This window comes from Aethina tumida, chromosome 4 (genome assembly GCF_024364675.1).
Source record: "Aethina tumida isolate Nest 87 chromosome 4, icAetTumi1.1, whole genome shotgun sequence".
NCBI classification, from domain to species: Eukaryota; Metazoa; Arthropoda; class Insecta; order Coleoptera; family Nitidulidae; genus Aethina; species Aethina tumida.
The window spans coordinates 7,173,859-7,200,336 of NC_065438.1; the positions used below are offsets into that span (position 1 = coordinate 7,173,859).

The 26,478-nt window shown below is 35.5% G+C and overlaps 7 protein-coding genes and 2 long non-coding RNA genes across 11 annotated transcripts; 5 read left to right on the forward strand and 4 right to left on the reverse strand.

Moving 5' to 3' along the window:
- Positions 1-649: 649 nt before the first annotated feature.
- LOC109606300 (uncharacterized) lies at positions 650-2,327 on the reverse strand. The gene is made up of 6 exons (XR_007547834.1): positions 1,776-2,327; positions 1,542-1,714; positions 1,384-1,489; positions 1,048-1,328; positions 890-995; positions 650-834 (listed from the first exon to the last, which is right to left on the reverse strand). It is a non-coding gene; the product is annotated as an uncharacterized LOC109606300 (long non-coding RNA).
- Positions 2,328-2,997: 670 nt separating this feature from the next.
- LOC109606301 (uncharacterized) lies at positions 2,998-3,322 on the reverse strand. The gene is made up of 3 exons (XR_002192062.1): positions 3,285-3,322; positions 3,127-3,232; positions 2,998-3,071 (listed from the first exon to the last, which is right to left on the reverse strand). It is a non-coding gene; the product is annotated as an uncharacterized LOC109606301 (long non-coding RNA).
- Positions 3,323-5,038: 1,716 nt separating this feature from the next.
- LOC109606295 (5'-3' exoribonuclease 1) lies at positions 5,039-12,988 on the forward strand. The gene is made up of 23 exons (XM_049966900.1): positions 5,039-5,179; positions 5,236-5,676; positions 6,241-6,405; positions 6,458-6,746; positions 6,800-7,095; positions 7,153-7,241; positions 8,537-8,903; positions 8,961-9,251; positions 9,308-9,471; positions 9,526-9,654; positions 9,707-9,983; positions 10,036-10,183; positions 10,239-10,527; positions 10,739-10,931; positions 10,984-11,287; positions 11,342-11,670; positions 11,733-11,792; positions 11,852-11,902; positions 11,956-12,048; positions 12,104-12,319; positions 12,369-12,461; positions 12,520-12,720; positions 12,772-12,988. Exons 1-23 carry the CDS (start codon positions 5,105-5,107, stop codon positions 12,856-12,858), a joined length of 4,647 nt encoding a protein of 1,548 aa, XP_049822857.1. The 5' UTR covers positions 5,039-5,104; the 3' UTR covers positions 12,859-12,988.
- LOC109601327 (uncharacterized) lies at positions 7,254-8,512 on the forward strand. Its single transcript, XM_020017559.2, has 2 exons — positions 7,254-7,680; positions 7,733-8,512. Exons 1-2 carry the CDS (start codon positions 7,521-7,523, stop codon positions 7,882-7,884), a joined length of 312 nt encoding a protein of 103 aa, XP_019873118.1. The 5' UTR covers positions 7,254-7,520; the 3' UTR covers positions 7,885-8,512.
- Positions 12,989-13,031: 43 nt separating the features above from the next.
- LOC109606303 (COP9 signalosome complex subunit 8) lies at positions 13,032-13,968 on the reverse strand. Of its 2 annotated transcripts, none has more exons than XM_049966903.1 (4): positions 13,775-13,968; positions 13,645-13,715; positions 13,397-13,578; positions 13,032-13,350 (listed from the first exon to the last, which is right to left on the reverse strand). In XM_049966903.1, the coding sequence occupies exons 1-4, from the start codon at positions 13,829-13,831 to the stop codon at positions 13,088-13,090; spliced, it is 573 nt and encodes a 190-aa protein (XP_049822860.1). In that variant the 5' UTR covers positions 13,832-13,968; the 3' UTR covers positions 13,032-13,087. The 2 variants fall into 2 exon arrangements, with proteins under 2 accessions (XP_049822860.1, XP_019878427.1); XM_020022868.2 differs by having other exon boundaries at positions 13,032-13,338; positions 13,775-13,962.
- Positions 13,969-14,106: 138 nt separating this feature from the next.
- On the forward strand, positions 14,107-15,683 carry LOC109606302 (geranylgeranyl transferase type-2 subunit alpha). Of its 2 annotated transcripts, none has more exons than XM_049966902.1 (6): positions 14,107-14,125; positions 14,353-14,378; positions 14,428-14,663; positions 14,711-14,913; positions 14,967-15,293; positions 15,349-15,683. In XM_049966902.1, the coding sequence occupies exons 2-6, from the start codon at positions 14,376-14,378 to the stop codon at positions 15,519-15,521; spliced, it is 942 nt and encodes a 313-aa protein (XP_049822859.1). In that variant the 5' UTR covers positions 14,107-14,125; positions 14,353-14,375; the 3' UTR covers positions 15,522-15,683. The 2 variants fall into 2 exon arrangements, with proteins under 2 accessions (XP_049822859.1, XP_049822858.1); XM_049966901.1 differs by lacking the exon at positions 14,107-14,125 and adding an exon at positions 14,147-14,189.
- A 216-nt stretch (positions 15,684-15,899) lies between these two features.
- LOC109606296 (intraflagellar transport protein 80 homolog) lies at positions 15,900-21,469 on the reverse strand. The gene is made up of 11 exons (XM_020022863.2): positions 21,132-21,469; positions 20,807-21,078; positions 18,325-18,503; positions 17,812-18,039; positions 17,385-17,758; positions 17,169-17,332; positions 16,657-17,113; positions 16,421-16,604; positions 16,227-16,366; positions 16,057-16,180; positions 15,900-15,998 (listed from the first exon to the last, which is right to left on the reverse strand). Exons 1-11 carry the CDS (start codon positions 21,224-21,226, stop codon positions 15,927-15,929), a joined length of 2,289 nt encoding a protein of 762 aa, XP_019878422.2. The 5' UTR covers positions 21,227-21,469; the 3' UTR covers positions 15,900-15,926.
- Positions 18,703-20,237, forward strand: LOC109606297 (uncharacterized). Its single transcript, XM_020022864.2, has 10 exons — positions 18,703-18,957; positions 19,022-19,051; positions 19,106-19,171; positions 19,222-19,284; positions 19,336-19,380; positions 19,465-19,521; positions 19,579-19,659; positions 19,756-19,845; positions 19,898-19,975; positions 20,033-20,237. The coding sequence occupies exons 1-10, from the start codon at positions 18,759-18,761 to the stop codon at positions 20,074-20,076; spliced, it is 753 nt and encodes a 250-aa protein (XP_019878423.1). The 5' UTR covers positions 18,703-18,758; the 3' UTR covers positions 20,077-20,237.
- A 95-nt stretch (positions 21,470-21,564) lies between the features above and the next one.
- LOC109606299 (uncharacterized) lies at positions 21,565-22,897 on the forward strand. Its single transcript, XM_020022865.2, has 4 exons — positions 21,565-22,463; positions 22,523-22,600; positions 22,675-22,743; positions 22,822-22,897. Exons 1-4 carry the CDS (start codon positions 22,274-22,276, stop codon positions 22,881-22,883), a joined length of 399 nt encoding a protein of 132 aa, XP_019878424.2. The 5' UTR covers positions 21,565-22,273; the 3' UTR covers positions 22,884-22,897.
- The last annotated feature ends 3,581 nt before the right edge of the window (positions 22,898-26,478 follow it).

Here is a 26,478-nt window from a genome sequence, read left to right on the forward strand (position 1 = left end):
GTGTGTTGCTCCTAATACTAAAATGGCGGGAAAATTCAAATTTTTGAAAAAAAGCGGGAAACTCCTGATTATTTTTTGGCGGGAAAATACCTCCTCAAGTTTCAGTGATCCGGATACAAAATCGCATAATTTGATGAATTTTAAAGTAAAATTTTCGAATATTTTTTGTGTTTTGCAACACTAGTGTCATCTATTCCAAATACATTGAACCATTACATTCTGTAATTTTCATATTACAGGTTTTTGTTAAAGATAACGTACGCTAGTGACATCTATTGCACGTATGCAGAACTATTAAGATACACATTACAGATTTCTTTTTCTATGCGTTAAGGTGCATTTCCACTCCAACGTTGACATTACAGATTTCTTTTTTAATACGTTAAGGCTGCTTTCCACTTCAACGTTCAATAATAAATTTTCTAATGTGAATTTTTTTGAATTTGTTTATGAAATCTATTTAAATTAGATATAAATGATTGGGAAAATAAAACAACAATTATCAAATACATATTTTTATTTAATACTGCCTCTACAGATTACAATTCAAAACATTAAATAAATGTAATTGGCGTTTTTGTGAAATATTTGATACATTTGTTTATTTAATAAAATATAAAACATATTTATTATTTATTTATTTGTTTTATTAATTTTTAACAATTCTAGATATAAAATAATTAGTGTTAATAGAATGAACAGCAAACAGAATCGAAATAAATAAAGAATATTTATAAAATAGAAACAAAATAACATTGTGTATTAAAATAGTCTTTGCCGTACCGTAGAGGATCTTCGTACCTCGGATCATGTTGGAAAAGGTGAAATCAGCGTCTGGAACAAGAAAATCAGTAAACTGGGGGTTTCAAGGTGGTGTTGGGGGACTTACTAATGATTTTTAATGAAGTGATGTTGAGTCAGACCTCCCAATCACAACATAGTCATAATTATCACGTCGTTCCTTGTTGTAGGGGTGTGTAGACAAGTCCATCAATCTAAAAATACCATTAAATTAGTGTGTTTAAATAACTTTAGTTTTGATATTACCGTTTGTCGTAGAATTCATCACAATTCGTCATGTCTGGTTGTAAAGTAAATGGTTTGGAAATTACATTGGCACCTCCTTTTCTTCTTAGGTCTGAATTCCCATGCTCAGAACATTCTTCTAACTTTCCTCTTGTTCAACCTTCTAACGCAATAAAAACGTTTCATCTGTCTAATATTTAGAGAAGCGACTTTGGGGACAGTTAGGAGGAGATCGATAACAATCTCCGTACCATAGGGGATCTTCATTCCTTGGATCACGTTGGAGAAGGTGAAATCAGCGTCTGGAACAAAAAAATCAGTAAACTGGGAGTTTGAAGGTGGAATTGGGGAACTTACTGATGTTTTTTAATGAAGTGGTGTTGAGTCAGACCTTCCAGTCACAACATAGTGTTAATTATCATGTCGTTCCTTGTTGTAGGGGTGTGTAGACAAGTCCATCAATCTAAAAATACCATTAAATTAGTGTGTTTAAATAACTTTAGTTTTGATATTACCGTTTGTCGTAGAATTCATCACAATTCGTCATGTCTGGTTGTGAAGTAAATGGTTTGGAAATATCCACTTCGTATCAATAACTACTGGCAAGTTTGTTCCCATTTCTCGGTATAATTATCGTTCACGCGTTCTTTTTTGTACAGTTGAATTTCTTTATAATTTCTATACAAACCTAAAAAACAATCAATGTTATTTATTTCTACTACTGATGAGAGTTTTTGTTGTTACATTACATTGGGACCTATTTTTCTTCTTAGGTCTGAATTCCCATGCTCATAACATTCTTCTAACTTTCCTCTTGTTCAGCCTTCTGACGCAATAAAAACGTTTCGTCTGTCTAATATATAGAGAAGCGACTTTAGAGACAGTCATGAGGAGATCTATAACAATCTCTATACCATAGGGGATCTTCATACCTTGGAGCTTGTTGGAGAAGGTGAAATCAGTGTCTGGAGTTAGACCTTCCAATCCAGAACATTCTTCTAACTTTCCTCTTGTTCAACCTTCTAACGCAATAAAAACGTTTCGTCTGCCTAATATATAAAGAAGTGACTTTGAGGACAGTCAGGAGAAGATCTATAGCAATCTCCATACCATAGGGGATCTTCACACCTTGGATTGGGTTGGAGAAGGTGAAATCAGTGTCTGGGACAAGAAAATCAGTAAACTGGGGGTTTATGGTGGTGTTGGGGGTTACTGATGATTTTCAATGAAGTGATGTTGAAACAGACCTTCCAAACACGACATAGTGGTAATCATCAGGTTGTCCCTTGTTGTAGGGGGGTGTAGACAAGTTCATCAATCTAAAAATACCATTAAATTAGTTTGTTTAAATAACTTTAGTTTTAGTTCTACCGTTTGTCGTAGAATTCATCACAATTTGTGATACCTGGTTGTAAAGTAAATGGTTTGGAAATATCCATCTTATAGCAATAAATACTGTCAAGTTTGTTCTCAATTCACTCGTGTCTTTTTGTACAGTTGAATCTAGTGGTAATCATCAGGTTGTCCCTTGTTGTAGGGGGGTGTAGACAAGTTCATCAATCTAAAAATACCATTAAATTAGTTTGTTTAAATAACTTTAGTTTTAGTTCTACCGTTTGTCGTAGAATTCATCACAATTTGTGATATCTGGTTGTAAAGTAAATGGTTTGGAAATATCCATCTTATAGCAATAAATACTGTCAAGTTTGTTCTCAATTCACTCGTGTCTTTTTGTACAGTTGAATCTCTTTACAATTTCTATAAATACCTACAAAACAATCAATGTTATTTATTTCTACTACTGATGAGAGTTTTTGTTGTTACATTACATTGGGACCTATTTTTCTTCTTAGGTGTGAATTCCCATGCTCATAACATTCTTCTAACTTTCCTCTTGTTCAGCCTTCTGACGCAATAAAAACGTTTCGTCTGTCTAATATATAGAGAAGCGATTTTAGGGACAGTCAAGAGGGGGTCTATAACAATCTCCATACCATAGGGGATCTTCATACCTTGGATCACGTTGGAGAAGGTGAAATCAGTGCCTGGAACAAGAAAATAAGTAAACTGGGGGTTTGATGGTGGTGTTGGGTGACTTACTGATGATTTTCAACGAAGAGATGTTGAGTTAGACCTTCCAATCACAACATAGTGATAATTATCATGTCGTTCCTTGTTGTAGGGGCGTCTCAGCAAGTCCACCAATCTAAAAATACCATTAAATTAGTTTGTTTAAATAACTTTGGTTTTGGTAGTACCGTTTGTCGTAGAACTCATCACAATTCGTGATGCCTGGTTGTAAAGTAAATAGTTTGGAAATATCCTTCTTATAGTAATAAATACTGGCAACTTTGTTCCCAATTCTCACGGTATTAATCATCGTTCACCCGTGCTTTTTTGTATAGTTAGATCTCTTTACAATTTCCATACAAACCTACAAAACAATCAATGTTATTTATTTCTATCACTGATGAGAGTTTTTGTAGTTACATTACATTGGCACCTCCTTTTCTTCTTAGGTTTGAATTTTTATGCTCAGAACGTTCTTCTAACTTTCCTCTTGTTCAACCTTCTAATGCAATAAAAACGTTTCGTCTGTCTAATATAAGGAGAAGCGACTTTGAGGACAGTCTGGAGGAGATCTATAACAATCTCCATACCATAGAGGATCTTAATACCTTGGATCTTGTTGAAGAAGGTGAAATCAGTGCCTGGAACAAGAAAATCAGTAAATTGGTGATTTATGGTGGTGTTGGGGGACTTACTGATGATTTTCAATAAAGTGATGTTAAGTCAGACGTATCACATTTCTGTTATGATAAAAACGTTAAATTTTTGGTGAGGTGAAGAACTGTAACAATCTCCAGAGGTACCGTAGGGGATCTTCCTACCTTTGATCATGTTGGAGAAGACGAAATCAGTGTCTGGAAGAAGAAAATCAATAAACTGCATGTTTGATTATGGTGTTGCGGGACTTACTGATGATTTTCAGTGAAGTGATGTTGACTCAGACTACTGAACTCTTTTGGTTTGAAAGTATCCACCTTATAGCAATAAATATTGGCAAGTTTAGTTAAGAGTTAACGTCGCATCTATTCGAATACCAAAATTTCATTTCAATGTATCAAAATCTTTGGGTTCCTTAAAAGAAAAATATACCTTTGAACAAAGGCCAGTCATCCAATAGAACCTGTTTCCCAAATTGCACTCAGCCATGGCTACAGATGTGTTGTACAAGTTACAGAAATCACTGTTCATTGTTTCTTTGTTCAAGGGGCTCAGGATTAAAATCTCTACACAACCAGTCAAAAACAGGCTTACAAGAGAGGACACAATGAAGGCAAAAAACAAAGCAGCGAATTTTACATTTATTTATATAATTTTGTTTATCTAAATAATAAAAAGGAATAATCAGTTGCCAATAGACACAACAATAGAAGAAAAAACAATAGACATTAATACAATAAAGTTCATATTTTTTTAAATATTTTAATAAGTTACTAAATGACCTCATTCATTTAATAATAATTAATTAACAAAATATTCGATTTATTTAATTTTAGAATTTTTAAAATACCTAAAATTTTGCATGTTCGAAAAATCCAATTAGTTTTTGAAATATTGGAATTTGAGACTTCACAGAGAAAATAATGTTTAGATAATGTGAAAATAGATATTTATATCAAGCTTATCTTTTAAATTTATTAATTTAAAAAGGTGTAAATTGATAAAACACTCTATAATTGAAAAAAGTCAATCAACAGATAAAAGTACCATCGAATGTTGCTGGTTTTTGACGTCCATTCTCCAACCATTAAAATCCTCCGTACCACCATGGACCTTAATAACCTATTCCCGACTTAATTCCTATAAAAAATAACCACCATTATAAGATTAAAATAAATCAGGTAAAAAAATGTTTAAAATAGCCGCGCACCTGACCTCACATTTGCAGATGCCTTCCTAACCGGGCCGTCTATTTTTGATCCGTTGTCTATTTGACTGGTTCGCCGTTTCATCAAAACACAAGTTCACATTGAGTCGTTGTTTACGGTTTAAGGGCAAACGATAACACAACATGGGGGTGCCGAAGTTTTTCCGTTACATTTCCGAACGGTACCCTTGCTTAAGTGAAGTCGTTAAGGAGTACCAGGTGAAATACTTTCACATACAATTTTTTGTTGACTTTAACTTCAAATTTTCATTCAGATACCGGAGTTCGACAACTTGTACTTAGACATGAACGGCATCATCCACAATTGTTCCCATCCAGATGACAACAACCCCCATTTCAGAATAACCGAGGAGAAAATTTTCCAGGACATATTCCACTACATCGAGGTGCTGTTCAGAATGATCCACCCCCAAAAATTGTTTTTCATGGCGGTGGACGGGGTGGCACCGCGCGCCAAAATGAACCAGCAACGAGGTAGGCGCTTCAGGTCTGCCAAGGAGGCCCAAAAAATGGAGGCAAAGGCCCAACAGAAGGGGGAAACGCTGCCAGATGCTGCCAGATTCGATTCCAATTGCATCACACCAGGGACCGAGTTCATGTGCAAGTTGCAGGATCAGCTCAAGTATTTTGTTGTCGATAAGATCTCAAATGATCCATTGTGGAGGAAGTGCAAAGTGATATTGTCTGGACATGAAGTAAGAATGTTGTTTATTTTGTTTTTCAATTGGTGTGTGATTGTGCAGGTGAAATATTAACGTAAAATTCTGTGAATAAGGTTTTTAATTTCATATATGTGTCATTGGAATTTTATGTGTATTGTTTACATGGCATAAGGATAATTTTGGTCTGATTATTTATGTTGGACTTGTGGTGAAAATGATAAGAGAGATTATAGATATAATGTAGTGCAACAACTGCAAAATATCAATAAAAACATCTGACATATTGTTCAAACATTCAACAAACATTTAATCTCAGCTAGTCTAAATTGTTTATAAGATACAAATACCCAATTAAGCTTCTAAAAAAATGCATAAATTATTTTAAAAAATCATGGTTATCATTTCATACACTGTTAATATTATATTAAAATAAATTAAACTATTGTTATCAAAATCAGTGAATTCTAGTCAGAAATACGTAATTACAAAATTATTTTTTTTTTTTTTTTTTTTGAAATGCCTCATTTAACTGTGAAGTTAATAATCTACACTTCAAAAAATTATGTCATTCATTGAGCTCAATGTGTATTTATTCAGACTCCAGGAGAAGGTGAACACAAGATAATGGACTATATCAGATACATGAGATCTCAGCCGGACTATGATCCAAACACACGACATTGCCTTTACGGCTTGGATGCCGACTTAATCATGTTAGGATTATGTACACACGATCCTCATTTTAGTTTGTTGAGAGAGGAGGTAAAACATTCATTTACGTCCGTGTTCGTTGTCTAAGTAACAAAGTTTTTAGGTCAAATTCTCGAAAAAAACATCGTCGAAACGCCTCACAGCACCCGAAGACATTACATTTTATTTATTACATTTGTCTTTGATGAGGGAATATTTGGAACTAGAGTTTAAACCCTTGCAAGATAAGTTAGGTTTTAAATACGATTTCGAGAAGATAATTGACGACTGGGTGCTGATGGGTTTTTTAGTTGGGAACGATTTTATTCCGCACTTGCCCAACTTACATATTGCCAAAGGTGCCCTGCCCATTTTGTACAAGGCTTACAATGAAGTTTTACCAGAACTCGGAGGTAAGGCTCCATTTATATTGTGTTGTGAAAACTCTAACTGACGTTTTATTAAGGCTACATAAACGAGGGAGGCATCCTCAATTTGGGGCGCTTCGAAAAGTTCTTGGAGAAACTGGCCACAATCGACATGGAGCACTTCGAGGAGTTAATGGAGGACAATGCCTATTTCGAGTCGAAAACGGGCAGAAAAATGACGCAGTTCGGTGGCAGGGACGTGAGACAACGTGAACTTGACCAGTGGGAGGCTGACTTGGAGGATAATTTCGAGTGTGAACCTCTTGAGCCAGAAACCAGTCAGAAGACGCAGGACAGCGGATTGGCTGCTTTAATTAAAGCCACAGATGACATGGTACATTACTCTAAATCCATATAATGTATTTATAAATAATAATATTCATTATTTTAGGACGTCAGTTCGGACAATGAGTGTGAAATGTTCGAAAATTTCAAAAGAAACTATTACAGAAACAAAATGGAAATAGAAAACGTTACGTCGTAAGTTAAATTTACAGCAGGAAATTAATGAGTTACACCAATTTATAGATTTAGAGACTAACACACCATTTTTCTCTTTAAACGACTGGGGGTATCGTTGTTTAAATGAGAAACTCGTCGTGTCGTGTTGACTATATTTCATAGCTTGGGCGCTTATAAATTACTTAAAATATTAATAAAGATGTGACCTTCCCCTTCCTCCAGCATATACGTACATGCCTTTCATAATTAAATTTGGATTATCGTGTTGAGATTCTCTTTTTCCCATTGGTGTTAGATATGTCATATAATTATGACAATTATTGTGATTATAAATGGGAGCAAGCACAACGTGAAAATTGTGTTCTGCCCCCAATTGCCTGGACTAGAGAAAGGGTTGCGGCGGATGCAGTCTCCTCGTTGGAACAGGACGCAAACAGACAGAACGATCTTACTCACGGTAAGTGGAGTATTTTCGTGATGTTCGTATACCTCTCTATTCCATTTTCTAGATATTTTCTGTCGACTTCAATTTGTGCCGATGTTCATGGACTACGGAGAGAGACCAGTTGGGCTTGATACATTGATCCAGGCCACTAAATCGTGGTATGTTTGTGGTTTCCAGCTCTCTACTGGATCTAGGAAGGACTTCAGATTGATCTAGGTGGCTGGTAATACAAGTTGGAACGGGGTGTCGTTCCATTCTTCCAGACAAGATTAAAGTCTTGACATGATAACATCGTTTTCTAATTGTAGATCACAGTTTCATGGATGGTTGAATGGCTCCTGGTTATCCAATGCCACTGCATCCCTTATTCCCTGACTTCCTTGATGACCACAGCTATGGAAGGAAGGAGTATATGGAAATCTGTCTGGCTGACTTTAATGATGTTTCTAATTTCGTATTCCATTAGTCAATGTCTCTTGTTGTATTTGAATTTTTTGTTGTGCCACAATATGGTTTAATTTCTTGGCGAGTCAGTTGCCCTGGGAGTGGTAAGCCTTTAGAAATATAAGGTTGTGTTCCACGTTTGGTTCATGTTTTGACAGAATCCTTTTTTGTTTCAACATTCATTCGAAAGGGCTTGTACCTCCGCCTATCTGGTTACTCAATTTGTTGTAACAATTATCATTAGGCCCCTCTTCTGCAGTTAGTTATCCTTTTCTTGGCTTCCTTGTATCTGACAGCATCTAGTGAGAATGTCTACATCTACTTAGTCGGTTTTGGTTCGCTTTTATGCCACAAGTTACAATCTGAATAAAGACCATTAACATTGTCGAATTGACAGAAAGCGTTATTTACTGGCAATTTTCAGTGAAGTGATGAGAGATCAGGCGGAAGGATACGTCCGTGCTATCCAATGGAACCTGCACTACTATTATAACGGCTGCTGTTCGTGGTCATGGTACTACCCGCACCATTACGCGCCGTACATTTCCGACATCAAGGGCTTCACCGACTTGAAAATCGAATTCGAAATGGGCGAGCCGTTCAAGCCGTTCGAACAACTATTGGCCGTACTTCCGGCGGCAAGCAAAAACCTCCTGCCAGCGGTTTACCACGGTTTAATGACGGATGACCAGTCGATAATTAAGCAATATTATCCCGAAGACTTCAACATGGACCTGAACGGCAAACAACAGGACTGGGAAGCTGTTGTGCTGGTCCCGTTCATCGACGAGGTGAGTAACTCATTGAATCCTGAAGTCCGGACAATGAATCTCTTTGATTAATTCCAGAACTTGCTTCTGGAGGCGATGGCTCCGTGCAACGCACGACTGTCTGCGGAGGAGCAGCGTCGCAACCGCCACGGGCCGATGCTCATGTACACGTTCACGCAGAAGGATCTGGGACCGTACGAGGCGCCGCAGTACTTCAGGAGGGTGAACTCGAACCACGCGGCCCACCAGAAACTCACCATCGACGACATCAGGGTGCCGATCGAGAAGCTGGTCAAGGGGGCGTACCCGGGCATGAAACAGGGTGTCTACTATCCCGGTTTTCCCACCATGAAGCATCTCCAATACGAGGTAGATATTAATAAAAATAAATATCTTTATAATACATTTTTTTTCGAAATTCTTAGGGTCGTTTGGAGGCTGCTAAAATAAAAGTGTTCGACTCAATGCCCAGCAGAAATGAGAACATGATAATCAAAATAATTCCGGAGAAGGAACTGACCGACACCCTACCGGAAGACCTAGTTGGGAGGAACATTTTCGTCGGTTGGCCACATTTGGTGGAGGCAAAGTGCGTATAATCAAACCAGTCATAAACTGTAACGAATTGCTCGTTTTATTTTAGAGTTGTCGCTGTGTCCAACGCCACAACCAAATACGTAAGTGCTTCCGGAGGAACCGATTATAAAGTACAACAAAAAACCGGAAATGTAGACAAGAATTTCCAATTGGAATCCGAAGGAATCACAGATTAGTACGGTAATTTAGTATAAGCCAGCAAAATATCTAAGTTGTGAATTTTTTAGTTATAAAAGCAGGATGGGAATAGAATGTGGTGAAACTAAAGTTTTGGTGCACGTGAAACGTATGGTGGGAAGGCGGTATGCCTTTTCGCCGCACGGACGTATCAATTACGATAAACAGTTTGCAAAAGATGAAAGTGTATATCCTCTACAAACTGTTGTTTATAACATAGAGGCGTACGATTCTTGTAATACCGTGTTTAAGAGTATCACTAGTGTTTTTCCAGTTGGTTGTGAGGTTTATGTGTTGACAAATCCATATTATGGGTCCAAAGCAACTGTAAGATCTTCATCTAGTAAAGAAATAAACGAAATTAAAAGTAAATTCGTAGGTTTTAGACAGTACAGAATCGTGGAAGGATTTCCGTTTGAAAATCTGTTTGCAGTTGGAAGATGAACCTGATTTTACCTCAGTTTCTGATTATGAGAATGACCTGCAGTTTAAATATATGACCACTCATCATTGTGCTCAACAATTGGGTATGGTTTTTATTGAGCCTTTAATTAATATACTTTATGTGGTTTGCTTTCACAGGTATGAGCTCGTTTCTGTTTTCGAAAATCACCGGTTCCGTTTACATAGGCGTTTACAACAGTGAAGGTGGTATTAAAAATATTAATGGCGGCTTAGATTTAAAGTTCAATAAGAAAAATAAAGAAATTCCTGGTTATACTAAGAAAAAAGATAACACATGGTATTATTCAGCCAAAGCGGTTGAATTAGTTAGGGACTATGTAGATAAATTTCCAGAGGTAATAGTGTTTTTCTCTAGAAATCCCAAAGCTGATGGAATCTTTGCCAAAGATATTTTTGGAGATGAATGGTAAATTAATATTAATTATACTGCTCTCACAGTAATTTTAAATACTTCTTTTTAATTTCTGTCATAAAATTTCATTATTTTACTGAGATAACAAATATGATTGAAAATCGTATCAGTTGTAATTGTGTTGTTTTTCATTGGGTGGTGAATGCCTTATTCAATCACCTTCCCAATTCATCCCATTGGACTTATTGTATAATATATATTTTAGGGAAAGCATGAGTAAAGATCTAATCCAGTACATGAGAGAACTCCCGACGGCCTCAATAGAAAAACGGTCGTGCGGCAGCACCCTGTTTGAAAAAGAATTGGTGGATAAAATTGAGGAAATAGTAGCAAATCATTCTAAAAAATCCAACCCCAAACAACTCACCGTTCAAGTAAAACCCCAATTCTTATACAGAGTTAGTATAAACAACGCATCATCAAACCCAACATTAAGTTTCATTTTTACAGCCCGAAATCCAGAACGGCACGTTGATGCCGGACCCAAATATGACCGCCCAACTTCTGGACCGGGTGGTGAACGTCCGAGTCGGTTTTTCCGTGCCGTACGGACTGAAGGGAACGATAATCGGTATTCACAAACCGGCGGACGGAAACGAACGCGACACGATATACGACGTCCTGTTCGATGAGCCTTTCAGGGACGGTTTGAATTTAAATTGCTCCGATAATAGGGGTTACAAGTTACCTGGTACTGCCTTAATTAACTTGACTTACGGCAAAAGGTTGATGGATGAACGTACAGGAAAATCAGGCAAGTAATTTAGTAATTGGTTGATGAGTTTTGGTTTAATACTGTGGCGTTTAGGTGAGCTAAGAGAGAAGGCGAGACAGCATATTCAAGAGTTCGGTAAGGGACAACCGTTTTTCGGTCAGGGGCAGTCGGCTTTTGCTCAAGTGCAGCAAAATCATTGGTTCACTCAGCCAAGATTGGCGCAGCAACAACAAGGTTTTAAGGCAAGGCCGCCACCGGTTATTAATAGGGAGCCAGCCAAGGCAAACAATGTGAAGAATAATAAAGTAGCTGCCAATGGGCACTGCTACTTTATGCCTAACTTTGGTAAAAATGTAGATGTTAAACATAGCCCTCAGAAACAAGTACAAGATAGGCAACAAAATCAAACTGCGCCAATACAAGTAAATATTAATTTTTACAGTAAATGTGACTGTAATAATTAATGTATTATTAATTTGTTTAGATTGCTCAACGTCCAAATAACAGGCAAAATGTGCCGGATCAAATTCAACGCCAACAAAGAGTGAGTAATTTTACATATTTAACAAATCAATTAATCAAACATTTTTTTTTTGATCTTAGGAACAAGTTCAAGCTACCTCTTCAAGTGCTCCAGATAATCAAATTCAAAATGTAAGAAGTAGAATGAATGGTAATAACAATAAACTTTACATGCTTATTTTTAGGATTTATTGAAGAAAATGTTAAAAATCGGTACTCCAGACAAAACTACTTCAAATAATGTCGAAAATAAACTTAGTATTTCCGACATTTTCGCAGTAAGTTACTGAGTACAATTCCTGAGTGTCAATCTATTCAAATTATGCTTTTTAGAATGCCCCCAAAGCCCCAGCAACAGTACAACTAATGACGTACTTCCAGTCAAATCGCTTAGGCTTGCCAAGATATCAATACAGCCAGAACAAAGGCAATGTGGTGGCTCAACTAACGTTGCCGAACGGAAAACTAATTTGCGGCAAACCCCTTCCGGATCGAGTGTTGGCAAGTGAAAGCGTCGCGGAGGAGGCTCTTAAAGAACTCACCAAAAAGGTAAAATTAACTGAATTAGCTAAGTTTGTTGTTGATTGTTTACTTGTAGACCGTCAATGTAATCCAGTCGTCTAATACGATGCCGCCACCACCACAAACGTGGGTACAACCAAGTACGACAAAAAACGACCGTCAAAAAGTGGTAATTAATAATCGTTTGTTTCCCTTACTCGTACGTACTACAGCATGTATTTTTGTAGGATTCCGCTGTGTATACAAATTCGAATTTGCACCACAAAAGTCCACAGAAGAGGAACAGTTTTGGTAACAATTCGTTCATACCGACGCAGGCGATGATGAGGCAAGCGCAGAAGAACGCCAAATCGGACAACAGGGCTAAACCTCAAACGCATCATCCAAAAGCCAACACTTCCGCCGCCAGTCTTAAAGAAAACGAAAGAGTAAAATGACATTTTATTTAGTTGTAACGTAATTTAATGTGTTTTTTTCAGGCACACTCGTCAAATTCAACAAATAAGACTGAAAGACCTAAACGTGAAAGAAAAAGTCGTATTGCGGCTAACTTTCACAACAAATAGGTTGTACAAAGTTTTTTTAATATTTACACTTGTAATAAATTGATGAATTTTGAAATTGTGACTATTGTGTAAATATGAATTTTTAATTTGTACAAAACCTGAGATTAATTAAATAGTTCTTTTTACAAAGTTTGTTTGTTTATCTTGAACGCTATTGAATAAAACCTTGGAACTGTTAAAGAAATACTTTATTTGAAAACCTTAAAACTAGCATACGAAAAAAAAAACTTCAATTCTCAAGAAACGAAACAAAATCAGTCAGCTTGTACAGCTGATCTTCACTGCTGGGCTGACTGGGTTGTTCTTTGTTGACCCTAACAGGGTGTACCATCCTGGTGTCCGCCTCCACGTGCCATCCCTTTTCAACACAAGCTGAGGCACAAATGTCCAAAGGCAAACCCGTCATCGCCGAAACGTTTTCCAATGAGATTGATGAATAAGCTTGAGAAATCAGGTCTACTGCTCTACTTCTAACCACGTCTGATAAAATGCCTTAATTATTTAAAGGTGACTTGTAAAAACTAACCTTAAGTATTACCTTGAACCTGTTTCATGATCTCCGAAATGGGTTCTGACCAATTTACAGCATTTAAAGCTAGATAGATCGCTGGAAAGTCGCGTTTCCACATACTTTGGGCCACATCCCAGATGTTTGCTAGTTCAGGGGTGGCTGTCTTAACACTCGCAGGTATGCGTTTCCATAAATACTTTGCATTACATCTGGAAATGGTCGAGTTAATTATAAAATATGAGAATGGATCATTTCAATTGTCGATTCATACTCACAGATCATTTTGATATAAATATATAGCTAGTAATTGTTCGTATATTTGAGGTGGGACAACGCCGTTGGGGGCCTGGAAACGTCCGTGAATAATATTTTCAAATAAAAAAATAAAAAACTTAGGTTAGCTACCTCCAATTCCTGTTTCTCGAGGTCCTCGGCCAATTTGTTAATATCACTTACAACCATTTTACGTTATGTTTTATTTACAATTATCACAATATTATGGTTTTGCCTATGGGAACCTCAAAATCATTTTTTAAACCGGTGCTAAAACTCAACATATACGCATTTTCATCGAGTTTGACAGGTTCCACTGGACGAAACCAGGCTGGCCAACTTCATAACACCTCGTCCTGGAGGCGACCTTCGACGTGGAAAATTTAAAAAATTGAAGTTTACATGCATAATAACCATGTTTCGTATATTTGTAAACAAAATCAACACTCCTCAGCAATTTGCAGATTTATAACGTAATAAAATGTGTGTTATTAAATTTAACTTGTAAATAAATGTGAAGTTGGACATAAATTGTGAATAACAAAAAGTAAATACTCCATATATTTTTATAATCATTTAAGCTTACTAAGCGTTTAAGGAACAAACTAAGCATAATAAATTAATTTTAAATGTTTAAAAATTAAATTTACCTTATGAATATAAACAATCGTGAACTTAGCCGTGAACACTTGTTAATGTTATTTTTGTAGGTTAGATTTATCGATCCTCCAAAATGGTAAAGAATAATAATTTACAAATATTTCATTTAACGATAATAATTTTAGCACGGCAGACTTAAAGTAAAGACAACAGAAGAGCAACGGCTCGAAAAACACAAACAGCAACAAAAGAAACTGGCAGCGTACAGAGCTGGAATGCAACAAATATTCTCCAAGAGATCCCAAAATTCCTACGATCCCGAGACATTAATCATATCTGCGAATTTTCTAGCATCTAATCCCGATATATACACTTTGTGGAACATCAGAAAGGAGATCATTTTGATGAAAATTAAAGAGAGGTAACTAAAGTTAATTTTTAAACTTCGTTTAATGTGTTTTATTTAAGTAATGATGAGGAAGATGGTGAAGAAAAGTTGTGCGAATTCTTAGAGAAAGAAATTCAACTAACATTAACCTGTTTGAAGTCAAATCCAAAATCTTATGGGACATGGCACCATAGATATTGGGTTTTGTTACATCATCCCAAACCTAATTGGACCAATGAATTTAATTTGTGTTCAATGTATCTTTCTTATGATGATAGAAACTGTAATATCAATAATTTTTTGTGTTTTATGTTTATTTACTTATATATTTTGTAGTTCACGTTTGGGATTACCGAAGACTAATCCTACAAAAAAAGGGTGAACCAATAGAAAACGAAATTAACTTTTCCACAAAGTTACTCAATGAAAACTTTTCAAATTACTCTTCATGGCATTATAGAAGTACATTGAGAAAACTGGATGAGGAAAGTGCTGGTCAAGAATTGACTTTAGTACAAAATGCTGTGTTTACTGATCCAGCTGATTCAAGTGCCTGGTTTTACCTTAGATGGGTTCTAAGCAACCCCAATCTTCCAACAGAAAATAAACAGGAACTAATTGAAGCGTTTGAACAGTTACAAGAGCTAGAACCAGATTGCAAATGTAATAAATTCAAAATATTCATATATATTAGTTGCTAAATTATTTTATTTTATAGGGATTTTATTGGCAAAATGCTGGTTGACTGGAAGCTTGTGTTTAAACGATAAATATTATGCGGATAAACGTGTACAATACTACAAAAAACTCATACTTCTGGATCCACTTAGAAAAGGAGAGTATGAGGATTACTTAAAGGCTGTTGAAGATAAAGCATCTGGTGATAAATAACACTTAATTATTTATAATTTAAGTACTCAGTTTCCTTTTGTGTAATTCCATTTGTATCTTCTGTTGCACCTTTTCTTCATATATTTGAACATGTGAATAATTGTTATTTGTATATTTATATTATAAATAGACTTTTAAATAAACTTACTGAATCAGTTAAAAATATAAATTTGTTATTATTTTTCGCCTTTCCCAAAGAATCCAAATATATCTTCCTAAAGTAAAACTAAAGCCATAAAAATTCAATAATGTTAAGAAGTTTTGATATTTTACATCTTAGTCCGTACGTAATTACGTAATTGGATAAGAAATAGATAATATTGCAAGATACAATAATCCCACAAAAATAGGTGAATCAATAGAAGAAAAGCATATGCAGAAAAATAACATTTATTTATTTATAAATTAGGTACTTAGTTTCCTCTTCTGTAATTCCATTTGTATCTTCTGTTGCACCTTTTCTTCATCTATTTGAACCTATGAATAATTATTCCTTGTATATTTATAATATAAGTAGATTTTTAAATGAACTTACTGAATCAGTTAGGGATATAAATTTGTTATTATTTTCAGCCTTTCCCAAAGTATCCAGATATCTCTTCCTTAAGTACAATACTGTATCTATGTGCGTTTTGTGCTTAATAGCCAAATCTAAAGCCCTGAAAATTCAATAAATTTATGAAGTTTTAATATTTTGTATCTTACTTAGTCCAATTATGCAATTGAATGTTGCTGTAAATTGCTAAAAACACCATCCCATTATGCAAATAAATTGATTCCGCTTCTTGAAACTGTCCACCTAATTGAGCCATACTCGCTCTTTGTTGAGCTTTTGATGGTAACGTCTAAAATATACAACTAATGAATAAACCCATCAATTTAATAATTAAACAACATACTTTAATGTACTGTATGTAAAATACTTTGTCGAAAAAGTTAATATTCGAATACGCTTCTTCCGCAATATCCATAACATCAGCATTAGTTTGAGTAGACAAAACAGCCAAACAAGCCCATAAAGATGTATCGTTCGTAGTTCTGCACAAATTAAGCGCATCATTCCACCTATTGTCTTGAGTGTACCTTTAAAAACAAGTTATTTATAATTATAATAAATAATTATAATAAATTTTACTTGTGTAACAGACTAGGAAATGGCGAAATGGGCACGTTGATTAAGGACCCATCCGCTCGCCGGATGGAGACCGTGTTACCAACGAAATCATTAATTCTGGGGCTCCTTCCCAGCTCCGGAGACTCGTAATGCATCGAGCACAGTTTCAGCAGTTTCTGATTAAACGAAGCTGTGGGACAATACCAGACAACCAGTTGGGCATCTTGAATAGCCGCAATTATGTTCTCTTCGCTGTTCCACTGGTACGACTCGATTTTTCTGCCCAATTTTGAAAAAGCTTTCGTGTTGGTTCGCACTGGAATGATGTAGAGGTCTCTTGATTTGTCTAGCAGAGCTAAATTCCTGGTTGTTATAGGTCCCCATTGGTCTAATTGTAACTGGAGAATTGGCATTGAGTGTTGGATGCTTGTGTTTGACTCACTGGATGTTCTACTGGCCAAGTCTAGGATGTGAACGACTGAAAAATGACTGGTTTATTTAAAACCGTTATTAATTGGGGTATTTTTATGTACCTTTATTGTCTCCAATGTCTCGCACCACCAAAGTGTCTGGTGAAAGTGACACATGGGAGTTTCGTAACAGTTCCAGTCTCATATTTGGCCATCTCGGTGAAGCCACAAGTCTTCCTTGAAAGTTATAAATACCACAGGAGTTTTTTTCAACCAATAATAGAAACCTAAAGACAATCAAGTATAATTTTTGACTAGAATATAAAGTCTTGAATTTACTTTTCACATAACATCATTAAAATAACAGATCCATCTTTGAGATCAAAGATTGCAGGTGTGTTCCAATTCGAGGTGTTATAAATGTAACACTGTGTAGGGGTGGTTACTACCAAATGATTGTATTTCATGGTCATTTGAATGACTCTCTCGGGTAACTCCAAATATTCAGTACTGTCGTCTACAACATTCTTAACAGTCACGACCTTCCTTTCACTCAATGATGCTGTGAAGTTCATATAGTGCACATTCCTTTCTACTACGTGGGCAAAGAGTACATGCCCGTTGGCACAGGCTGCAGCTAGTTGAGTACCATCACCAGACCAAGCCATTTTGTAAATGCAACCTGTGTTTGGCTTATCCAGTGACCTGGACCACTACAAACCACCTTGATTTAGTTTTGTTTCTGTGTTATATGGATTAAACTTACTCCAGAGTAGTCGCACAATCTGAGGGTGTTGTATGAACCTACGGCGAAAAGATCTCCGGCGGGAGCCCAAGAAATGCAGACAATGTGATTATCGTGGGGCCCGCTGGAGAACATTTGCCGCCCTGCACTGTCCCATACCCTATATTTACAATCTTCTCCTCCCGATACGAGTAAATCAGCTGCCGCGCTCCAAGCCAGACACAGCACCAACCCCTCGTGAGCCTTCCACTTAAAAAAAATCAACGCTGTTAATTAACTGAGCATAAAATGTAACAATAGTTTAGTGCTCGACAACAAAGGGATAAGAACGCTAGCAACCCTAGAGTAAGTGCAAATCGAAGTCCTGCGTGAACGGATCTCCTTTCTAATTGAAAGCGCCATCACGAATACATATTTGACGGTTCCCGGGAGGGTTTGAGTGTTGTCGGCGCGAAGGGCGAGGGAAACGGAACCGTGTTCCGCCACCCTCTCGCACACGCAGCGTGATACACACGTCGCTAGGTGGTGGCTCACCCGAAGAGGTTTGGTGTTGGGCGCCAGCTGTTTGACGACCACACATTTCCCTTGCGTGTAGGCGATGGTCTGGCTGTCGGGGGACCAGCACGCCCCGTACACTGAACTGTCGCCGGAGACGACGGTCGATCGCAGCATCCCGCTCCTCGACCAGATCTTGATGAATCCATCCTCTCCAGCTATTTGTAAAAATAAATAATGTCTTATGGTTAGTGCTATGACACATTTAAATAGACTTAATTATTAATTAAGAGATGGAATGAATCAAATTGATGTGTCCTTTTTGGTTTCATCGTCAAACATGATTACAATATTCTAAATTTATTTACTCTATTTATTTAAGACGTAATCGATAACTTATCTCTTATCACTATTTGAATAAACTATGTGTGTGATGATATATAGGTAAAATATACGAACAGTGAAACTAAAGAATGCAGTGGTTTTATATAATATTGTCGGCCGTTGTGACCTTCCTAGTATTTCTTGCTCTTTTTGGAATTTGTATTTGGATATGGAGATGTCGCAAGGACAAACAAATGTACCAACACGAATTAGAGTTAAAAAGAAAAGAGAACGTGTTTCAACAAAAACTTAAGATGGTACATGCTGATTCAGATCACGATATATCTGGTAAGTTTAATGAATGAGCAGTAATTGTTGTTGAAAATTATTTAACATAATTTTAATGTATTAGGTTCCGCAGTAACAATGTCGCAGGAACCAAGTAAGAAAATACTAAAAATTAATATTCATGGTAACTAAAATATATTCTTTGTAGATATGGGATTTGATACACCAGATTTTTCGACTGCTGAGATTCCTAAACATTCTGGAATTTATCAATGTAAATTTAAAGTTCTTTTAATTATTTATAATAATTTAGTATTCTTTTAGACTATGCTCCATTATCTTACACACCAACAGATTATGATGATAGGCCAGTGAGAGATTTTAACAGTAATAGTAAGTATTTGGTTTTTATGTCAATTTAATAACAGAGGTTTTTAGAGGATTTCCCCACATACAAAGACAATATAACAATTGAAAATAAACGTAAGTATAGTTATTTTCATGAACTAGTTTTTCTGGATATTAATGTATTACTTTTATTTATTTGTTTGTAACGTTGTTTTATAGATTATAACGAAACTGCTCTTAAATCATCTCGAAGGGATAACGTAAATTTACATCAAGGTAAATATAAAATCACATTTTTATTCTATTACAAGTTAATATCTTTGTTTATTTTAGAATCAGTGAATGGTAATGTTGATGAACGGTACAGTTATTATGAATTTGTATCAACGTCAGGTGACGTTGATCACACAGAGGGTAAGCTTGATTTTAAATTGAAAATATCAATACCACAATCAATAAAAAATGTTTCGAAACAAATACTTAATATTGAATGTTCAAAATTTGTTTTAGATAATACGAAAGTTTATGCACAATCTTATTCGGAAATTGAACGATATAAATATGTAGCTCCGCAAAATAGAATTATAAATATAAGTGAAGGTAAGGACTTAATATGTTTAAGTAAAAATTTACTTTCAAATTAATATTTCAGATGCTCCCCCTATCCCCACTAGGAGATATCAACAGTCTAAGAAGAGTCCACCACAAAATAATTATCATCAATTACCATGTAATTATAAATGGATTTTATAAAATTAAGTACATTAATTTATATCTAATTATTTAGGGTTGGCCAATCCTGTTACGAATGATGGAGGAGCTTTCAGATAGTGTTACATCAATCCTTTTCAATTATTTTACAGCCAAAACTGTAAAAATTATCTCAATATTTCAACATGTAGTTGAAATTAGTTAACAATTTTTCAAAGATAAAATTAAAAGAAGAATTAATTTTATTCTGGTGAAATTAATTATAAATTAATATATTAATAAAGCCCTAAAATAAAAATAATTTCATTTAGCTGATAAGTTCAGTACCATCATTACCCAATTGTCCAACTGTGATAGCTCCCTTGTGGGCTTCAACAGTCCTTTTAATTCTCCCAACCCTGTTCATAATCAGTACAAGTGATCAAAATCAAATTACCAGGTTTGCCTAATTTTCTAGAGTTTTACTTGGTATTCATTGGTCTTTTCGAAATTGGTATTTGAAAGTGGAGATGTCCCAAAGAAAGACAAATATATAAAGTCGAATTAGAGTTAAAATGAAAAAAGAACGTGTTTCAACAAAATAACAAAAACTTAAGATAGTAAACACTGATTCAGATAACTATAAAAGTTTAATTATGATTACATCAATCCTTTGCGATTATTTTACAGCAAAAATTGTAGACATGATCACAATGAACATGTGGTTGAAGTTGGTTAACAATTTTTCAAAGATAAAATTGAAGGAAGACTTAATTTAATTCTAATGAAATGACAGTAAATAAATAAAACTGTAGATTTAGTTCTAAATTAATAAATTCATATAGTCACAAACAAAAATAACTCCATTTACCTGTTAAAAGTCCAGTACCATCATTACCCCATTGTCCAACTGTAATAGCACCCTTGTGGGCTTCAACAGTCCTTTCAATTCTCCCCGCCCTGTTCATAATATGAAATCTACCGTCAGCACAAGTGATCAAAATCAAGTCACCATGTTTGCCCAGAGTTCCAGAAACCCTGGGCAAAAACTGCATATCCGTGGCAAAAACTTCTTTGTCCAGTTGTGCCACCTTAGTCGCCTGGTTCGTGGACACCGACCAGGACAACACCTGGTTGTCATCACTATAAACAAGTGCGATTAGAATTACCCAACAATTTTCAAACCGAAAACTCACCCGACCGAATAAACCTCCTCGGTGTTGCTCCATCCTACGCAAGTTACGGGTGCAACGTGCGACGGGACGGACGCCACGGATATCTTGAATCGCATAATCCGCAACAATCCCCAATCTGAGATGGAAAACGAGAAGAAAACCGACTCGAAAACTACGCCAGATGCTCCGACGTTGATCCGCACAATGTGTGTTTGTGTTTTGTTGTCATAGAGACACGAATCCGGTCGACGGTTGAGCGTTCGAACGCCAATTTGAACACGATGGTATGGACTTGATCAAATAATATTGTTTGGTGTGTGCGTTTCCATCATAACAACCCTTGGATGCTTCTCTGTTGTGTAAAACATATTTTTACTTCTGTTAACAGTAGCTTCTCACAATGTGAGTGGGCGCAACACATTTCCTGTATTCTTTTAACACAATGTCAGCTCCCCCTTGACAAGTGCTTTCGGTATAATTTCAGATTCAATATGGTTTGAAATATGAGCCCCCTTAAGTGCGGATGGTGTGAAGTATTAGTATAATATTTTCGGACGTTGCAATTTCGATGGGGAAACTCAATTGACTACCCCAAAAAATCCACCCTCGAAGTCGGACAAAATACTTGCGGCATCTTTATGGAATGACGAAACAATTTTCCATATAAAACATCTCCTTTGATGTCGCAGGGAAGCTCCACAAAATACTAAAACCTGCCAGTAATTGATATACGGAAAAACAACATAAATCCGTGAGATAACAAAAAGGCGACATTAATTTTTAAAATGCATGAGAACCGTCACACGGGGCGACGGAACTGAAGGGGCGGTTAAGACTTAATCCCAAAAAGAGCCACGCACTTTTACCGGATGACAATCTTGGATCTCCCCCCGACCAAAGTAACTGCACCGGATCTCTGTGAATGGAGAGCGGAATTGTGTCTTTGCGAAAGCAGATTTTCGATTTATTGAAGTGAATTGAGGGGGCATTGTGCACATAAAGTGTTGCATTCTTTTTACACTTTGTCACACTTTGACTTTCTTATCAATGTGAAATAAACCGACAGAAAATTTTTAAATAAATGTTGATAACATTATTGACGTTGTCAAAATTGATAAATATTATACAGTTAAGAAAATATTAAAACTATCAATGAGAAAATAATGGATACCGTTACTTTGGTCTTTGTGATTTTGTTAATTCTTCTACTGGTTGCCTGTGCTTTTGGACTTGGCACATTCTTAATTGAACGTCGTGTTAAAAAAGAACTGATGGAGTTAGGATTTGACCTTGAAAAAGTAAATAGTGATCAAGAAGAAATTAAAATGAGGAAACTCCGACCTAAGAAAACAAGTTGGATATTTTTTAATTTCCATTTATATTTACTATATTCTAAATTTCGTATATTTTAGAAGAATCATTTGATAATAATGATGATCAACGTGGTAGTTATTATAGTTTATATGAAAAGGTAGCATCACCAACTTCTAGTAAGTGAATAAATTATTTATTATTCAAAGGTATAATTTTTATTGGTGCTACAAATAATACCCACATATTTCAGAACTACCTAAAAATCAACATTCAGAAGGTGATTATGTTGACCCACTTAGTTTTTCACATATTTATGAAGGTAAAATGAAAATAGTCATTATTAATAAATGATTTTTAGGAGTTTGAAATACACTATACTACCACTGTATTATTTCAGATACCACTTCTTTAGAGGCCCCTCGTCAAGGATTACAACGGAATATTAAAAAGAAAAAATGAAATATATAGAATAATGTAATTTTAAACATGTAAATAAATAAATGGTTCCTCTGCATCTTCTGAAGAAATTGTAAATCAAGTATTCCGAAAGAAATATATACTATCCTATTACTTGATAGACTACGTGTATATTAAATATCTATGCCCCTTTCTAACAGTTTTTGTAAATTTGTGTGCCATCCTTCACAACAATGAATTTTTGGCTGCTGAATTATTCTGAAAGAATTATTTACTACTGCCTATGTCTTTGATATTCTTGAATTAAATGTAATTATTTACTTAATTTCCTTCAATTTTATGGTATATATCCTTTTCTTACATTTTTGTAGATAATAGATATGTTTCTGGTGTAAATACCATCCTTCACAACAATGAATTTACTTCTGACTGAACTTTAAAGTATTTAGTAAATGTCCTTCAGCTGATGAAGTATTCTGAAAGAATTATTTATTACTCCCTATGTCTTTGATATTCTGGAATTAAATATATTATTTACTTAATTTCCTTCAATTTTATGATATATACTCCTTTCTAACGTTTTTGTAGATAGTAAATTTGTTTCTGGTGTAAATACCATCCTCCGCAACAATGAATTTATAGTTACTTCTGACTGAACTTTAAAGTATTTAGTAATATTCTTCAGCTAATGAATTATTCTGAAAGAATTATTTAGTACTCTCTATGTCTTTGATATTCTGGAATTAAACGTATTATTTATTTAAATTTCTTCAATTTCATGGTATATACCCCTTTCTAACATTTTTGTAGATAGTAGATAAGTTTCTGGTGTAAATGTCATCCTTCACATCAATGAATTTATAGTTACTTGCGACTGAACTTTACAGTATTTTGTAAATATCCTTCAGCTGATGTAGTATTCTGAAAGAATTATTTACTCTTCCCCATGTCTTTGATATTTTGCAATTAAATATCTTATTTTCTTAATTTAATTCAATTATATGGTATATACTCCTTTCTAACATTTTTGTAGATAGTAAATTTGTTTCTAGTGTAAATACCATCCTCCACAACAATGAATTTATAGTTACTTCTGACTGAACTTTAAAGTATTTAGTAAATATCCTTAAGCTAATGAATTATTCTGAAAGAATTATTTACTACTCTCTATGTCTTTGATATTCTGCAATTAAATGTATTATTTATTTAATTTCCCTCAATTTCATGGTATATACCACTTTCTAACATTTTTGTAGATAGTAGATATGTTTCTGCTGTAAATGCCATCCTCCACATCAATGAATTTATAGTTACTTTTGGTTAAACTTTAAAGTATTTTGTAAATATCCTTCAGCTGATGAAATATTCCGAAAGAATTATTTACTCTTCTCCATGTCCTTGATATTCTGCAATTACATATCTTATTTCCTTAATTTCCTTCAATTATATGGTATATACTCCTTTCTAACATTTTTTTAGATAGTAAATTTGTTTCTAGTGTAAATACCATCCTCCACAACAATGAATCTATAGTTAGTTCTGACTGAACTTTAAAGTATTTAGTAAATATCCTTAAGCTAATGAATTATTCTGAAAAAATTATTTACTACTCCCTATGTCTTTGATATTCTTGAATTAAATGTGTTATTTATTTAATTTTCTTCAATTTTATTATTTTATTTATTTTATTGCTGTAATTTTTTTATGGTATAATACCCCTTTGTAACATTTTTAGATAGTAGATTTGATTTTTTGCAGTGTTCTTCTTCTAAAGGCACCCAACTTCTCCTTTATTCTACCCCAAGCTTCTCAATTTATTTCCCAAGAAAGTGTCATGTTTCTGTCACTCTGTGCGTCCAATATTTTCTTTTATGTTTTTTGCTTAGTACATTTATTTAATTCGTGTAGCATAGCGTGTTGCTAGTGTGAATGGTCACTCAAATTGACGTCGGAAAGTTTAGCGTGGCATGCTCACAGTAAATTTCCAACTGTTTGCAGTCGTTAACAAAATGTTTTCATATTATAAAGTAATATAGAAATGTATAAAGGGATGTAATACAATATTTTAACATTTAAATTGTGTTTATTACTATTCCTTTTAATCCACTTTCCTAAAGCCATCGAAAAGTTGTGGTTGGGGTGGTTAAAATTTATGTTCAGCACAATTACAAATGGACAGTTCAAACGAACCCCAACAACACTTGAAACATGGTTCGAGTATGTTAAATCGCTCGCGAATCGACAATAAATCATTGCTAATGATTCTTCCAACTTTAATTAAGCGGAAATCTCCGCGAAAGCGTCGTAATGGCTGCCAGAACTACTTGAAAACTTCCCGATTTGACTGACAACGGGGGCCCGCCAACATCGCATATGTCAGATTGTTCTGTTGAATGCTTTCTCTGCGATTTTCGCGATTTCAATGGGTTTTCCTTAAGAACGGAAGCCGGTCTTTAAGCATAATTTGATGTTTTGCCTTTTCCTTCCCATTACGTCTCTGAGTCTCCAATTTTTGTGACAATCCAAGTCTGGTTTTGCTGTTGAACTATTGATTTATAAAATCCGTTTTGTCAATAAATAAAATTAGCTTACACCAAGCTTACCACGTTAAGTGGACTTCCAACAATACCCCTCTTATTATTCCGTGCCAGTAACCACCCCACAACTTTAATAAAAAGCTGGAAACCGTGGCGAAAAAAGTGGCGACCCCCCGTAGAAGATTCGCACGGCACCCCCCGAAAAAAAAAGAAAAAAGAAAATAGCCCCAGGCCACGTCGCAAGTGACGACACGCTTCCGGAACGGATCTGAAAATTTAATCCGAGCAAACACTGAGGAGGGAATGCGCGTGCGAGCGGAAGCATTATTAAATTGACGCAGTGGGGTTTTTATGCACTTTATCCCGCCCTTGTGTAGTTACTTGGACCGAGCACCCTCCGAGCCATTGTTCCCCGCGACTAATGAATTGTCTCGCATTGTTAGTCTACCTCGCCGACATTTGTGTCACTGTAACAATCGCGGACAATACCGGAAATGTGACCCGTTCATAATTTATCTAATGATTTAGAAGTGCACGTTTTACAACCGGTCCCTCCGCCCCGTACAAGAGGAATCGGATTCATTTATAAGACAATGACACCGGTTCCAACTGGATCCGTGTTAATGGATTGTTGCTGGTGAATTCTTGATGGGTACAATGGACATTTGATGAATTAAACGCAACATTGTTTGTTGCCACGTTGAGTACACAAGGAAGATGTAAAGTTTGATGGGCAAACATTAAATGTCGGTAGAAAAATGGCGGACCTTTATGTTCCTGACAAGTTTATGAAAAATTTAACACAGTTCGACAACCACAACCCATCTAATAAATCCCTGGCCACTTTAAATGCAACTGAACAATTCGGATGCTGATACGGTTATTCAGGTCCATACCCGAACTATATTACCAAAAATATCCAAGGGCTATTTAAGGGGGGTGACTTTTATTGAGAACTGGGGTGGTTGCCTTTACGACTTGCCATTCACAATATTTCAAACTTATTTTATACAATATTAGAGTGCAGCAATCCAGAAAATGGCAAGTACGTATTTTTGCATAAAACCGCAGTAAATTGGACGATTTATCAAAATGCAAGG